Here is a 16,887-nt window from a genome sequence, read left to right on the forward strand (position 1 = left end):
AAATTGGACACAAAAAGGCAGAGATGAGCAAAACCGAGGAGAATCGCCTCTTCTCTGTTGATACCCTCGACAACCATTAACTGTTTTCTCACTGACGCCTCCACAAAAAGTAGAAAGAGTGATCTGCGTTTCAAGTCTGCTGCTGCTGCCAGCCCCCAGGCTGGGGAGGAGGAGAGCTTCCTCTCATGCCTCAGAGCTGTTCTCTGTCAATCCCCGTGACTCAGGCCTGAAGCAGGTTGGGGGGGATTTAGTCTTCTGTAATAGGCAGAGACTGCAGGGTTAAAAAGGCATTGCTGTGTAACATGGCATAAGGAAGGAATGCTATATGTAGCTTGTTCTGTGCCAGAAGATGATAGGTAGCATGTGTGCAAGTCTGCGTGACCCCTAAGCCATGAACTAGATGGAAGGGAGAGACGGGGGAGAAATGTTAGCAGGGAGCAGGGCATTAAGCTGATCTCATCTGTGTGATGGATGCTGTTTCCATCTCTCAATTTGCCTGGGGTCTCTAACTGTGAATGAAGGACTCAAGAAGAAAAAATGAAATCACTTTCTTCTTTTTAATAGGGAGTTGCAGAATAAACTGTGCTCTCAAGAGCATGCAAGACATCCTTCTTTAATAAGTTGGGAAGGATCTGCTGGCCCAGATAAATGTGCTGTAGTGCGTTGTGCTCATTTCAGAATGCATTCCTGAAGTCCTTGAATTCATTAAACCCTAATTAGCAATGATCATTGATGATTAAAAAAATCTATAATAATAGGCAGACAAGTATATATTGAGCTGTAAAGGCACCTCTGGGTCTGTCCTACAATTAGCTTTTAGCTGGTTTGATCTTAAAATAAACCTTCTATTTTCTCTGACACCCTAACCTTGCTTCTTGCTTTAGCGTTTGACGTCATGGTCACCAAAGCTGTTGCCTGGAGTTTTGTGAGGGTTACCCTCAGCCATAGGTAGTGAGATGTACAAGAGAAGCAAAAAGTAGAATTGGAAACAAATGGCAAAGTTGACATCTTGAGACAAAATAGTACTATATTTGACTGTGATGAGGACAGGCATTTGGGTTACTCCTTCTCTGTTAAAAAAGCTTTAATGAAAACAAAATGGAAACAGTTGTGAAAACCCTATACCAATTATTCTTTGAGATCATTTCCATCTTGAATGACTAATATCCCGACTGTAGCGTGTAATGATGCCACAGCAGGAGAAAAACAGACAGAAAGGCAGAAAAATACCTTCCTGGTCCACGACTGTTGACTCCAACCAGAACAGAATTACCATTGAGGTTACCTCTGAACGGCACCGTCAGAGTAGCTGCTTCAAGCAACTGTGGTTTTTGTAAACTCCTGGAGGATTTAACAAATTGCAGTAAAGTACTTTATTTAGTAAATGAAATTATGGGAAAAGAAGCGTGTGCTTTAAATCCCTTTCTTTGAAAATGAAGCAATTCACCGTACAGCGCATTTTCATAAAAAGGGGGTAGACGTATATACCTCTACCAACAACTACAGCAACAACAAGCTTGCTTTTGCACCATTTCAAATAATGGTGAAGCTCCCGCTCAATTCATGACATACAACCAGGTTATATAAGCAGCCAGTCACTTGCATGGAGAGAGTTGCAGTTGTTTGTACACTTACCAGAATTGTTTCCCATATAAACCCTGAAAACAGTTTTTATTTGTAAGAGCTTTATGAAAAAGGTAAAGAAGTCATTGTTCAGGGACATCAGCTGAGGGAAAGGCAAAAGATATTTTTGAAAGATTCATTGCTAATGCATGCAAGAACTTTGTAAAGATTAAAAACATTCCTTACTTCTGATTTCAAGGTGGTGACTTTGATTATCTGTACCTTATCACAAGTGCTAAATGCATTATTGCCAGGTGTGGAATTTGAAGCAAAAAGCTGTTTAACCAGCAAGTAGATCACTACATTTGATGGTCATGTCTCTTGTCTTTGCTTTCCAGAACACTTCTGCAGCAGCTGCAGAGACTCCAAGCCATAGTTGCTGGAAAGGTGTCCCGTTCATGTAAGGCAGCTAGCACGCAGACAGGGACCTGTCTTATGGTGAGTATTCCCTAAAACTGGGAATTGTAGGGGAATGAGATTCTGGAGGAGACTGGGCCTGTGCTTTTGATGGGGTGCTGCAGTGATGAAAGAAGCAGCACTGCTCCTCTGAGTAACCTGTTTTACTATTTCCTACAATTTTGTATGTGAGAAATGGTGTCTAGAGTTGTAAAATGAAAAACATGGGTGCCCCTTTGATGCTTGGATTTTTAGATACCAGTAAAAATAAACCTTTTCATCCAAATAAAAATACGATTGAGGCTGTAAATCTACCTCTCTCCTATTTCAGTAATATTTGTCAGGATAAGAAAAGGGTTAGAATGAAGCTCTTCCCACCTTACACCCAGCCAGCAAGTTCCCTTTATGCTGGTGCTATAAATTGATGGAAATGATATTCAAGGCCTATGCTGTTCTCATCGGCTGCCAGCCTCTCTGTCACTTTGAAGCAAGACTGGGGCCAGCAGCAGAAATAACCTCGGAAATTCCCGACAGTATCTGTAAAACACACATGGTGGTTGTGTCTGCTTTTCAACTTCAGGAGTAAATAAGGCAACAGGCCAAAATGACAGCAGACACTGAAAACAAACCCCAGCATTAAAGCACTGAATTGTTCTTGTGTATGTACCTTTGCTAAGAGGCACTGAATCTAGTGATGAAAATAGCCTCAAGTCTTTTGTTTCAGAAAGCTATCAGATCTGCCTTCTGTCAATTTTTCGTTTTGATGTTCGTGTATGGGCCAAGAGGTAGGGCAATTAACCTCTTCTGCCTCTTCCCTTTGCCAGATGGTGGTGCTGTGCTTTGCAGTAGTTTTTGGCAGCTTCTCTCAGAGCTATGGGCCATATCCTTCTGCTACAAAGATGGTGTTGCCCAGGCAACATTCCTCACCAGAGTCCTACACAGACTCCATTGGTAAGTGACAACCACCTCAGTCTTGCTCTTTGGCGGTTGTTTTCCACCCCCATCCCCAAAGCTATCCCCAAGCACCTCTTGTTTTTCTGCTCCTTAGCTGGCCATGCATTGATATAGAAGAAGGATATACATATATCAAAGAAAGATAGCTTGGCAAGGTGTGCTGATGGCAGCAGATTTCATAAAGATGTGTAAAGCCTTTCTCCCCTAGCCTGCTAGGTACTTCTGTTTAAAGCCTTTATGTTTCTGTTTGAGGAGCTAAGGCTAGTAGTCTGTAAAAGGTAGCAGGAGAGTTTGATTTCTGCTCTGTACCACTTGTTCATACGGTCAGAAAACACAATGGCTGTCAGCTGGTGCTTCCTTTGCCAGTGTCAACTAAGGGTCCAAGGACTGGGTGGGAAGCTGTTAGCATTACATACCAGTTAAGAACGAGTTCCATTAAACACGTTATTAAAGTGATTATTTCGTTTTGCTCTTGTTCTGTGAAGAGTTCAGAGCTTTTTGATGCCTGTCTGGACCACTGCTGTGGTATCTTCCCACAGCTTTCAACCTACCAGGTTAATTGCAATGAAAAGACCTTTGCAGCTCCAGTTCTGCTCTGATTGTTTCCGTTTCCTGAAATGACCAGAGCTGTTCTCTTTGACCTGCCTCCTTCTCATCTCTCTTTTGCCTTCTGTCTATATGCAGTGAGATCAAGGAGTCTGCTAATATATGAAGAGCCTCACCAGCTGGAGGAGTCGTCAAGCCCGATCTCCTTTGCAGATCGAAACGACAGGCACGCAGACACCTCCAAGTACACGGCGCTAGCTCTGGAAGCTGTGCCAGGGATGCAGCAGGATGATATCATGGAGTTCACAATAGCCAACGAGACCAGGCTAGAGAAATCAGTGCTGCTGGGCCTGCAGCAGCACAGGTGAGTGCCGGATGGGCTGCTTGTGAATCAAGAGTTTGGACTCTGTCTGGAGAGCTTATAGGCAAAGGTATTGCTACTCTTGTTGGGAGAAGTGATTGCAACAATATTTTAGTAACAAAGCTGCCAAGCTCAGTGCTTCTACCAGAAACATAGCCCTTGTAGGCTTGTTAGTTATGCCTACTCCGCTTCTTTAAGCGCTTAGTTGCATGTCTCCTAAAGGAATAAGCTTTTACCAGTTGGGTGGAAGTGTGAGGCTGTGACTCAATGGGCTTTGTTGAGGTTAGGGTGTGAAGAGCTGGAGCTTCTCACTGTAGTGATCTTACTAATGCATGCTGCAGAAAGTTTGCAGGATTCAGACTTAAAAGGCAAATCTATTATCTGAACTTCATAGCATGGAGTTCCTTCCTTCATTTTTTAATTTTTTATTTTTACCATGAGTGTGTGTTTGGGACCTCTGCAAAAAGACAGATTCACTGGTTTAAACATGTGGGTGCAGTTTTCCTTCCACTGTACCTTTGCTTGTCCCACCACTGTCCTGTTGGCTCAGCTTTTAGTCTCTGCTAACAAGCAGTAGCAAGCACACCAAACGGTGGAGGTGGGTTGTGTTTAGAAGTATGCTTTTCAGAGGCCTAGGTTGATCCTTCTGAGCATTTGTGTCAAAGTTTTACCCAGGGCCAAAGAGATGACTAATTCAATGTGTTACCGTACTCCAACTGACGGGACCTGGTAAATACCGAGCGCCTTTTTAGCATTAGCCAATTTGAGCAGGATATGTGCTTTTAAGAATGACTATCTACTAGTGTTAACCTTTGCTGTTGTGTTTTTTTTTTCTTTTTTTTTTTCCTACAGAGTCAACTCTGAAATAGAAGGAAATGAAACACTGAAGATAATTGAAATAGATAGAAGAGTCAATGCCACCTCTTAAAAATAAAAAGGCCTTTTTTCTTGACTTCCCCCTTTCCCACATATTTGCAACCAAAGTCCCCCTGATTTGTCATCCTCAGTGAACCAAAGCACAAAAGAGAGGGAGTTCACCAAATTCTGCATTGACTGGTGAGGCTGTGACTGCAGATGGGATCTCTTGTCTTGTAACTCATTTCCTTACTTCACACACAATCCCTCTTTGCTTTTATTTCTTTCCTGTCTGATATTGCAAAGGCAGGATTGAATTATGATCGCAGAAGATACCAGCAGTGTGCTGATGATTGATTTGTGTATGTATGTCTGTGCTTGCATGTACACACCATCATCTGTGCACTAAGACATTTGGTAAAAGAGTGGAATATGCAAAACCAATGCGAGCATGTGGGTGATGGGATCCTTGGGAGAAGGTAATTGAGAGAAACAGGAGAGGCGGCACGATGCTGTTCAGAATCTAGCCACAGCTCCATGCCTACTGGTCTGTATTATTTGAGCCTTTTGGGGAAGATTGAGAAGCATAAGCTTCATCTTCTCTGAAGGCACAAGAATGGGCCCCAGTTCTGTTTTGTGAACAGCATAGGCAGGAGAGGGGTGGGCAATGTTGGTGCTGAATTGTCCTCCCTTACATCTTTCACTCTTCTCCCCACCAACCCCTTTGTCACTTAGTGAAGTAGCTTTTTCTTTGGGTTGGAAGCAATCCTGGTAGGCATCTCTGCTGCTTCCACCCATGTGGAGTTCAAGCAAAGATCAGTCATTGTCTTGTCACACTTTGTCTGTGTGGGAGAATTAGACTAGTTTAACTAAATCTATTTAGAAAGCAGGTTTTGTTAACTTCATGCAGTGTTTTGGGTGGATGTTCTTTAGTCTGCTTAAGGCTAATCTGTTTAGTTTGGATCAATTCCTTCCCAACAAACTTAATCAATATAAGGCTTAAACCAGAAGTGCCTCCTGAGAGCACCGTATGGATTTTATTTATTGGCTTCTAGATGCGTTGATGGAATTTCTCATGTAGACCAGGTCTCAGATTGTCCTGTGTTTTCTTTTTCTTGACATCTTCCTGTTACTGTTGTAAATAGTATTTATTAGCTTTGCAAGGTTTTGTTCAAGCAGTCACGGTGAAGAGAATTAACCTTCCCTAACCCTGCACGTGGTCTGGGCAAGCTCTGAAACTGGACATACAAATATCACTGAACACCCATTCCCCCTAGAATAATGTCATGGGTCTCCTCTTCTTATGTCCTTTTCCAGAGATGTGATCTTAGACCAACCGCTTAGCCAAAACGATGTGTACAGTTCAGGCCTGGAGGTGACTGCATGGCAAGACAGTCCCTGACCTGAAGAGCTTATTACGCAGGCAGCAGATAAGGCAAAAGAGGGTTGAGAAAGGCACATGGGGAGGTGAAGCGACTGGTCCAAGTCTAGTGGAAAAGCCAAGAGCCGTATTCAGATTTGATCCTGGTCCAGTACACCTCTTTCTTCACTGTGTTTCCTTCTTGTCCCATATAGCTATTGCCTTTAAGGGTTGTCCTTTTGGTACCCTGCTTATGCCTTTGTCTGAGCTGTGCTTCTTGGAATTTATGGTTGGCATGGCACAGCCAAATCTAGCCCAGGATTTGCGCTGGGTTTTATCTGATTGCTCAGAAGGGCACTCAGACTCCATTGAGGGTGGATTTAATGGGGAAATCCTAATTCAGCAGGCTAGCATAGTTACTTTAGGGTTTACCAGAAGTCAATTAAAAAAAAAAAAAAAAAGACAACAAAAAAAACAAACAAAAATCACACAAAAAATGTAGCTCTTTTTTTTTCTTGTGATAAATAAGGGAAAAACTAACCTAGCCTTACAAGTAATTTTTTTACCATGTACAGTAGATATTTCCTGCAAGTATTCTATTTTGTAAAATATTGAATTTGTATTTTATTACAGCAGCTGCCATACCTGCTCCTTCCTTGTTCTTCATTCTGTTTAGACTTTTTCCCTTTGATATCCCATTTGCTGCCTGCCTTTAGGCCTGACGCAAAGCTCAGTGAAGGGAATGGAAAGAATCTGGTGGATTACAGTGGGCTTTGGATCAGCCCCCACTGTGCCATATTAAAAAAGGTGTTTCACACTAGTGAAAGTGAAACATGTGCCTGATTCCGTGAGCTAATAGTGAGTTTTGGTGTGCAGACACGCTTTCTAGTTTATGCCCTATTCATCTATGCAAGTGCCTTTTTATTATTTTACCTTTGGTGGAAATGAGAGAAGAATGCCACTGTAGTCTATTTTGCAAGATTTCCCTTCTCATCGTGGCTCAGTGTCCTCCCTAAAGCTTCTTTCTCTTCACAGTGATCCTGTTGGGTCCTCTATATCATTCCAGTATCCACCAATGATGTTTGGATGTTTTTCTGGAGCAATGGCTTCACATAAATAATGGACACTGGTGGGTGCCACTGAAGGTGACACAAGGGATGGCTGCATAGTTCAGCCACATGAGGTCAGCAAAGTGACAGGAGAAAGCCAGGACTGACCCTTCGACTATAATACGGCTGGCCCATGTAAGTGGGCAAGGTCGTAGCTTAGAAAATCCCTTAAATGGTCTTTTGATTTTTTTTCAGAGCACCCATGGGTTGAGTGAAACTGAATGCTTAAGTCTTCTGCAAAAGAAGCACCAAGCTGTCAAGCACAACACTGCTGTTAATTGTGCTGCAGTTTGCACCGTGCATAAAGAGGAGGCCAAGCTGCCTGAGCTCATGCCCACTGCCAGTTAAATGATCGCCTTTCATTGCAGATACAGCTGACTTCACTGTCTTAAAAACAAAATTGAATTATTTCCCAACACTTCAAGGACAGGTAGTTTTGCAATACCCAAATAACCCCTCCTCTGAAAGCTACTGCAGTAGTCACCAGTGGAGCTTTGCCTTCGTGTTTGCTTAATTTGGACCTGTCGGTTCCAATCTGGCTGGGAGATAGTCAGGTTTTCATCTGAAGCATTTTAAACTGGCCACGGTTTGGGTCAGGTCCCTGAGCTAATTCATCCAAACCTGTATGGCAATACCAATTTTCTTGTAACTGTTTAATAATCTACTTCTATAATCTTAACTCATCCCATCCTTTAAATGATTTTTAGGTACTCTTGGGAATCTCTTGAGCTAGCACACACATTATTTGTGGATTTATTATCATGAATATTACTCCTTTGGAATAAGGAAATCCTCTGCTTGACTTTGGTATGTTTGTGATCATTTTTTCTTCAGGGGTCTTAATAGAGCAGGTTTCTCTTGGAGATAGTAGGGGCCAAAGTATCTCCTGCCATCACCCCTCTGTAGGCTGTTACGTGATGAGGATCTGCTGTCTCCAGAGTAACGATGCCCCTGCCTCAGCAAGGGACAGAGGATGCAGGACACGTGCAGTCACCCACTGGCCTTGGCGCTCCCGTGGAGATCCAGGAGTCAGAACTGATGTGCCGCAGACCGTGCACAGAGGGAGCTGAACGTGAAAGGCATGGGGAGGAGCAGTGAGGGGTGTTTGGGGAGGATGCTGGTGTAAGTGCTTGTCATTAGCTCAGCCATATTACGTGAGGTCTTTGCCTTCTGCCAGTATGCCTTTTGAAGCAGCCGGTGGTTCCGTGCTGTACAATGACGTGCGTTTGTGGACAGGGCAGGCAGAGGCCTCGTGTGCTGCCCAATTAATTCCCACTTCCACTAGAGGACTTAAGTGATCCTCAGAGCCGTTAGCTGTAACTCTGTGCAGCTTGGCAGTGTGATTTCACACAAGTAATCTTAGCTTTTGGCCCATAGCTTTAAAGCATGTCTAGATCTGTCAGGTCTTTGCTTCTAGGGAGATAAGCTATGAAGGAATGTAGGGCATTATTTTTTATATATATATATATATTTAAGACGTGTCAAGCACAGGGCATATGACAGTTCTAACCTTGTTACCAGTGTGTAGATAATGTTGGTGTTGGTGTTTTGGGTTTTGTTTGTTGTTTGGCTCCTTTTTTCTCCAGGCTATTTATAGTTCTTTGCTGCATTTCTCTTATTTCATCCATACCATTCAATGTTTTCCAGCAACACAGACTAATAATGGATTAGGCTGAGGTTCTTCGGCCAGATCCCAGGTGATGCAGCGCAGCATGCTTCTCACTTACCACTTTCAGAGGCTGCACGTCCATACTGGCAGGGGACCTCTTCGATATTGCCCTGTATAACAGTGTATCTCGATAAAAGCTTATTCTTGATTTCTTTAATGTAGAATCCCAAAATTTCGATTCTTTTTTTATTTTTTTCCCAGCTAAAAATCCCCACCTCTCCACCCCATCCCCCCAAACTATCAGCGGTGAGTTCTGTCTAGACGCATTTAGAATGTGGGTCAAGTAAATGAATGATACTAATTGCTATGTTGGGAGGGATTTCCACTGAGTATTTGGGCTCTAGATTCTAGCTAATGCCAAGAGGCCATTGTACAAAGCCTATGCAGCTAAGAACAGAAGTATATGGAGTATTTTTATACTCTTAGTGACTAAAATATTTCTTTCTCAAGTCGCTAATTAGATAGGGAACATGTTGTATTCTGAAGGTGAAATGGTAGGTCAGTACTTCGTAACTACAAAAGTTATACTAGCCTATATAAGTAGCCTAGTGCTGTGATGCGGCTGCTTTGTGCTGCAGAGTTAAGGATAAACAACTCAAGGGGCTGCAAAGGTGCGAGAACTGACTTTCATGTTAAGGTCTTTATAAATGAGAGGTAAGGATTCAGTCATCGGGCCAGGATATTGTAGCTTTCATAGAGCTGATAAAACAGCAGTGGGCATTCAAGGCTATGCTGAGGCTGTGATCCCTGTCAGTACAGCATGGCTGAGGGGATCAGCATCCACTGGAGACTCCGGGGCTGAGAGGGGGATTGCCATTTGTTTTTGCAATTATTGTGGCAGGCCTTTTCTGCTTTACCAGCGTATACAGCTGAATTGACTTCCTACATAGAAAAGAGTACGTCTCAGAAAACTCATTTGTGATGCTGAAATGGAGTTGGTATATTATTTTAAGCTGTTACCAGCAGTCCCTTCTCTGCCCTAATGCCCATCTCCATACTTTTCCCCAAGAGATGAAACCATATAGGTGAGAATAAAACATGGGAAAGCTGGATTTGTAAACCTGTCTTGCAGAAAAGGTGAAAGAAATGGCAGATGAAAGGACTCCTGACATCCCAGGGAAACTTCCCAGTTCTTAATTCCTTAAAGCAGCAAGGACAGTCTTTTACATTAGTTCCCCCCTTGTTTTATCTTTACTTTTCCTCTTGCTCTTCAACACTGTGCAGTCCTTTTTAGGCAAAATGAATGCTTACCTGACCTTTGTATTGAATGCCATTTTCCCTTCCAACCTGCAGGTAAAAACCTTTCTGCACTTCAGCAGCCCGTAATTAAGGGAGTGGAGGAGGTAGAAGGGGAAGCAGAGGCAGTGGTCGATTTTTTTAAATAGAACTCCGCTTATGCCTGACTTTGCCCCATCAGATTTGAATTCATTGGTGTTGAAGTAATGGCATCTTGCTTTCTTCATTTTCACTGTCAGCAGGGATGAGTGTGAGTGCTTGTGTCTGTGCATGTGTGCATGGTAAGCAGTTAAAAAAAACAAAAACCAAAAAAAAAAAACACAAATGCAGAGTTGTTTCCTAATGCAGTGAGTGTCCCTAAATGAAGGTGTTTACCTGAACGCCGCGGGCGCATTCCACTTGGTGCAACAGAAACCCCGGGCGCTTCTTTCCAAGACCGAGACTGGCTCACATTCCTCAGCAACAAGCACTCGTAAATCCGTCTGTGCATTGCTGTCTGATGTCTGTCGTGTTAGCAGATGTCAGCTGAAAGTTGTTGTGCTGCCCTTTTGTGTGTGTGCACAGACTGGCCTGTCTGTAGGACAGCTCTGGCTTGGTGCAAAAAGAAACAAAAAACATGTATCTAGTCTTCAGGTGTCATCTTTGTTGTGCAGAACTCTGCTTTTGGATGCTTTCTTCTCAAAGCTGTAAGTTAGCCTTAAAAATGGCCCGGGGGGACCAGCGGTTCAGGGAAGAAGGTGAGCTGATCTCTGGGGCTGGTGTGTCTGTGGTGTGAGGACATCACAGCTCCGCTGAGATTTTGCTACACTTTCCAAGGGGCAAATTACTTGATGTTACCCTCTTGAAGAGGAGAAATATAGGCCAAAACCATTGCCCGGGGCCATGAAAAACAAAACCATGTGACTCTGAGTCATTCTGTGTAACACCCCTAAAAAGATTCAGCTGATCGTTCCCTTTCCATCTGTACACGTGAACACAGTATGGGTTTGTACAAACAAATCTATTTTGGGTTAAAAAAAGACAGTGATCCTAATAAAAAAGCACCCCCACCACCCAAAATCCTTGGTAAACTGCATTGGAGCCTCTTCTGACTGCAGATATCCCCGTTCTTTTCCAACAGCCTGTTTAACTCTGTGTATGTGGCCTCTATTTTTGTACAAGCGCTGTCATCTGGATGTGTGCCCACCTGATTTTTTTCACACTGCAAACATGTCCATTGGGTGTAAAGAAATTGCTGTTTTTTTCCTTTTAAATCGTTGGCTTAGTTCTACAAGAGAACAGACTACCTGCTTTTATAGCCTGAACATGTATGTAGTTAAGTATGTTACGCTTTTCGTTTCTTGCAAATAAATATTTTCTGTAGAAAAAGCAAGTGTCACCTGTTTGCTTTCCTGCTGGCTGGAAAAGCTCCGGCCTCCTGGCTTTCCCAAGCGCGGTGCCGAGCGCGGTGCCGCCACCCAGGAGCCCGGTAATGCGGCACGTCGCTACACAGAGAAGGGAAAAAGCAGCAGTGGGGTTTCTGCTGAAGCTGGCTGCCCCTTTCTTTTCCGAAATCACTGGAGAATCACTTCTGTCGGTAACGGGTGGAAGTTAGACAAAGGCTGATGGCGGTTAATTAACGTGGCACTTGAGTGCAGCCATGCTATGCAGCCACATCAAGAGTACGTTCTCGCTCTATAAAAGTGGGATCTGGGCAGGTTGATGCTCGAGGGGGCACTCGCTTCAGCCTGCTGATACCGCTAAAGCATGCTAGGGCCAAACTAATGTCTCTGGGCCAAATGGCCCTGGAAGGTAAGGCCATTCCCTCACTGACTTCATACTGGGTACCTCATTGCAGAAGCTGATGTGAACTCTTTAAGAGCTCTTTCAGCTTTTGCTGTTAGGGGTTGGGTCCTCTGCTAGGTCCCTGGGATAGCTCAGGAGCTTTCACAGCTCTTCAGAAGGCTGCCGTTTCACCCACACAAGTGGTCCAGAAGGGAAATCTAGCCAGCGTTGACCTTTGCTACTTCGAGTAGATGTGGAAAAAGAAAACCCCGCGTGTCTTTCAGGCTGGAGACTCCCTGGCTGTGCTGGCAATGGGGGGACTTGGCAGTGGATGGCCTAGTGCAGGTGTGACTATCACCATTTGCAGAGCTGCTTTCACAAATGGTGCAGTTGTTTGTACTCTGCCAGTTTTCTACTAGGAAGTGGACCTCGTGTACCAGTACCACGCGACTCTACAATGGCAACAAAGAGCTCGTCCTCTGCAGGAAATGCCAGCGATGGAAATAACAGCTCCAATTTTGCTGAACTGGCCATGGGAACGTGACAAATGGGTTTGGTGCCTCCTCTTTGAGGCCTCTTAAAGCAGCTCGTTCAGAGGCTGCGGAAGGCAGTGTACCATGAACACGGGAACACCCTGGCCTGCACTGAATTTGTGGCTGATGCAGATTTTCAGAAATGCCTTGATTTGGGGCCAGAGAGGTTAAGGTAGCACAAGAAATCTGCAGTGAAGTGAAAAATAGCTCTTCTCTCCTAATCCGTACACCGGTGCTTTAACCCAAGGACTGCCTTTGCTGTGCACCACCACTCACTCTCAGAAGAGAAGGAAATTGGAGTACAAGGCATTGTTTTGTCTACACTGTCCTCTTGGTCTGCCCCATCTCACATGCTGTCTTTGTGCAGCGCTGTACGAGAACGGTCTCCAAGGTGGAGCCCGGTTCCTTCATGAAGGAGGTGGGGAGAGAGGGGCTTTGCTTCGTCCTTCTGCATCTGCATCCTGCTCCTTTGCTCTCATCCTTTTGGAGCGTGCTGCAGCCGCTGCCTTTCTGTTGCTGGATGCCCCTTGCTTTCCGAGCAGACAATTTCGCTGGGCAGAGCTATCGATCCAGGGCACTTGTTAGCAGCATCGAGCCTCGCGAAATATTTTTACAGGGAAATCGTTAGACTGTGACTGCTCGTGGAAGTTACCCTCAGCTTCATTTTAGCTGAGCTCAGTTCCTCCGAGAATACCAAATACCAACGGGTGATTAACGACTGCTGAAAAACCTCGTCGGGTCTCAGCATCGCCCTTACAGCATCACACAGCAGGCGAAGCCGCAGGGAGCCTATGATTAAAAAAGAAACCCACGCATCCAGTGGAGAAACGCTGGGTGATGAGCTGTTGTGCTCGCTACCTCTCACCCCTCGGTACGTGCTGTTCCTTGGAAAGCCTGCTCCTGCTTGGATTCAGGGCGCTGACACTCTTCCTCAGGCTCATTCCCACTGCAGGGCAGGAGGAAGGATGCAATGCAGCTTGCACATGCCTATCCCAGCATGGTTTGGGTAGTGCATCTCCATCCTTTGCTCTTGTACAAGCCTCATGCCTATTTTATAATCACACGGACTTCATCAGCCCTGCAGATATTTTGTGGTGGACCCATTAGCAGTGCTCTCTTTCCTTGTTTGTTTGCTTGGGGCTTTTTAGAAAAATGGACCCCATTAGACAGGAATTTAGAAGCAGTGAGAAAAAGCCTACACCTTTGCCACAAAGAAAATTATTCTGCAGTAGTCGTGTAGAGAGCAAGGGCAGGGACTGAGGAAATGAGCCCCTGGGACTAGCCCTGCCCATGGCGTGCAGGGAGCTTGGCCAACTCTTCTCTGGGCTTCAGTTTCGTGGTTGGTGAAATGGGGCTAATGGTGGCTCTCTCCTCTCCGTAAAGATAAACCAAAGACAGGAGATCTAGCTGAGCTAGTAATTAAAAACAAGATCATATTTTGATTCAAATAGTGCTGTTTCAAATAATGCTTGTGTGCCTTGTCTCCCTCTGATCTGTGCTTCAGAAAGTTGAAGCGAATGACTTGATTTCTCATTTTCTTGGTGCTGTCTCACAAGGGTTCAAGCACTCCACACAGGAGCCATGTTGTAAGGAAGGATGTATTTAGCTTTTTATAATTGAGTTAATCTTAAGTCGTATTTGCAAGAGTTGTAAATGTTGCTATATGCTCCTGTTCTGAATAAAACTCATCAGCCTGTGCACACTGGGGTGTTCAGGACAGGCATTAGCAAGCACGCGAGTGACAGAATAAACCTCCTCCTCCTGGCTTGACTCCAAAAGGGTGAAATCCCTCCTTCCTCAGCATTTCCTGCTCCGTTCCCCCATCCACCTGCTGTAAGGTCGCCCCAGGAGAAGTGCCTGGCACCCACCAAAGCTCGCCAGCATCCCCGATGTGCAGGGGGCCCCGCCACTGAGCCAGCTTGAGGAAGAAGATACCTGCTGTGGGAATTCAGGCTTTTGCCAGCACAGCTCTCCCCAGATATTGGCAAAACCTGCTGGAAATCTATCTCTGAGCTCCTCCTTCCCCCCCCAGTACAGCAGTAGGTCTGCAGGTACATCTGTGAGCGAACCCAAGGAAGTTCCTGCTGTTGTTGCCTGCCTAAAACCACCGGGGTTGCCAGCTGTGCCGCAGGTGTGGCTGTGTGAGCAGGGCTTTCCTTCCCCAGTCTTGGGTTTGCTCACAAGCGCTCACATTCAGCGAAAGGTATAGGAAGTTGCTTTGGCACTTCACATTGCAAATGAGTCATGCAAATTGCAGCAGTCGGAGGCAAAGCAGGCAATCCCAGCGCACGGTGGGCACTACCAACGAGCTACCAACGAGCAGGAGCCACATTATGTTTTTTGCTGGGGAAGGAGCAGGTGGCTTGCTGGCGTGGATTTTAGCCAAAGAGAGGGTTAGGAAACTCTTGATTGCTCTTGGGCTTTGCACCAGTGCTCAGGGGCAGCAGGAGCAGTTTGCAGGGGCACAGCCCACGGAGCGGCTCTCCCATGGACCGAGGGCTAAAAGGAGCAGGGCTGTGGATGCCGCACGCTGTTCTGCTCTCCAAGTGCAAAATTCGCGTGGAACCGAAGTGTGTTTGCACGTGCCACTGGCATCTTTCCAGAACAACAGCACATATGGTTCTCAACAACAACGAAAGCTCAAAGGCACTTTAAGTGACTGGAGCAGGGCTTATGGCAATGCTCCGCGTCCCTGAAGCTGGATTTTGGGATGGGTCTGAACAGATCTCTGGTGGTTCCATCCCAAAAGGTTGTAGCTACTTTCTGTGAAAAGAGTGGCCATGTGCTCTTAAATTGGATGCTGTCACTAGCAATACTGGCTGCTAGCTTCCCTGCAAGTTCATCTGGAGGCTTTCTGAGGTCCCATGGAACAGGCAGGGATGCTTTCAGCAGAGCTCCTGCTGGCCTACAGATCTCTCTGCCTGCTGCTGAGAGCAGCACCCGGACCTACTTTTAACAGCTCTGCACAACAGCTTTAGTTTTCTTTCTACGATGCCATGTTTTACATTGTTTAATTGTGCTTTCTTCCACGTGCTTCATTAGTAACTAAAAGTAGTCTGATGTTTGCGGGAAGAAATTTATGTACAGATTGGAGGAAGCATGTGCACATAGATCATGCGTGCATATGGATGGAATATCATTTTGCAAGTTGGCTAAACTTTTAAAATGCTTGAACTGTAGCAAAGAGAGATACTTTTCATCACCCTTCTCTCCTACCACCAGGGGATGGGAAAGCATTGGTTGGACAGCTCGGGGAGCCTGTCGTTACTGAAGTCGAAGGAAGAGAAGGCACACGGTGTGTGCTAAGATTGGATAAGCTGAAACTTTAAATAGGCTTGGAGGAGGAGCAAAGCTCAGGTTTAAAGAGCCAATTGACTGGCTTTAGGCTGGCTCACTTACACCCAAGGTGCTGCAACATCTGGTGCAACTCTGGTGCCTACGGCAGCACGTGAATGCTGCTTGCCTGTGTGCCTTTGGGCTTTGTCACGGGCTGTGCTGGTGCAAAGGTATCACAAAGAGGGAAGGAAAGGGAAATTCATGAAAATGCATGAAATCTGTTCCTGTAGGGCTTGCCTTCTCAGGAGAGTGGTGATGTTCAGGTTTCTCCTCATTTATTTATTTATTTATTTATTATTTTTCTTTCAGCTTTCCATTATTTCCATCCCTTTGCCTTGGACGGGTTTTGGATGCAGAAGATAAGACTCTTAAAGCCTAATTTGTGCTGTAAAGTTTTGTATAGCCCCATACCTTGGCCTTTTCCATTCTTTTTAGTCTCGTTCTCACTGCTAGCTCACGTGCCTAAACAGCACCCGCCTCCGAAGTTTTTCTTCATTCCTCCCCTAGGGTGAGGGGGCTAACGTGGTGGGAGGACAAGTCATTTTGCTATGAGACACTGTGAGGTTTGTGATGGAAGACAGCTCTGTGGGGCTGGCTGTTTGGGCTGTGAGCACGTAAAGGCAGAGTCACAGAAAAAAATAAATAAATAAAAAAGAAAGAAAAATAAAATGAAAAAGAAAAAAAAATAAAGAAAACTAAAATGAAAAAGAAAAAGATAAGTAAAATGAAGAAAACTAAAATGAAGAAAAAATCAAGAAAAAAAAAAAGAAAAAGTAAATAAAGTAAAAGAAAAAAAGGAAAAAAGGGAAAAAAAGAAAAAATTGAATAAAAGAAAACAAAATGGGATAAAATAAAATTAAATGGAATCAATTAAAAAATAATAATGTTTATGTATTAAAACAATTCCCCCCCCCCGCTGCCGGTGTCCCGGTCCCCGTCCCGCGGGGGCGTGTCCGGGCGTGTCGGGGCGTGGCCTGGCCGCGGCTCCCCGCGCTCCGATTGGCTGCCGGCAGCGGGGGCGTGTCCGGGGGGGCGTGTCCCGGCCGGGAGTTTCCCACAATGCCCCGCTGCGGTGCGGCCGCCGATGGATGCTGCGCGCCCGCGCTGCCATTTGCAGCCACCGCGGCTCGCCGGGACGGGGACCG

The 16,887-nt window shown here is 45.2% G+C and overlaps 1 protein-coding gene across 2 annotated transcripts in view; it reads left to right on the top strand.

Moving 5' to 3' along the window:
• Positions 1-6,561, top strand: part of CREB3L2 (cAMP responsive element binding protein 3 like 2) — a 74,197-nt gene extending 67,636 nt beyond the window's left edge. For both annotated transcript variants that reach the window (XM_035343107.1, XM_035343118.1), the window contains exons 9-12: positions 1,962-2,061; positions 2,844-2,970; positions 3,658-3,883; positions 4,733-6,561. In XM_035343107.1, the coding sequence (XP_035198998.1) occupies positions 1,962-2,061; positions 2,844-2,970; positions 3,658-3,883; positions 4,733-4,808 (529 nt within the window). In that variant the 3' untranslated portion in view covers positions 4,809-6,561. The remainder of the gene's footprint in view (positions 1-1,961; positions 2,062-2,843; positions 2,971-3,657; positions 3,884-4,732) is intronic.
• Positions 6,562-16,887: the final 10,326 nt, after the last annotated feature.

Source organism: Oxyura jamaicensis, chromosome 1 (assembly GCF_011077185.1).
Source record: "Oxyura jamaicensis isolate SHBP4307 breed ruddy duck chromosome 1, BPBGC_Ojam_1.0, whole genome shotgun sequence".
In the NCBI taxonomy this organism is placed as follows: Eukaryota; Metazoa; Chordata; class Aves; order Anseriformes; family Anatidae; genus Oxyura; species Oxyura jamaicensis.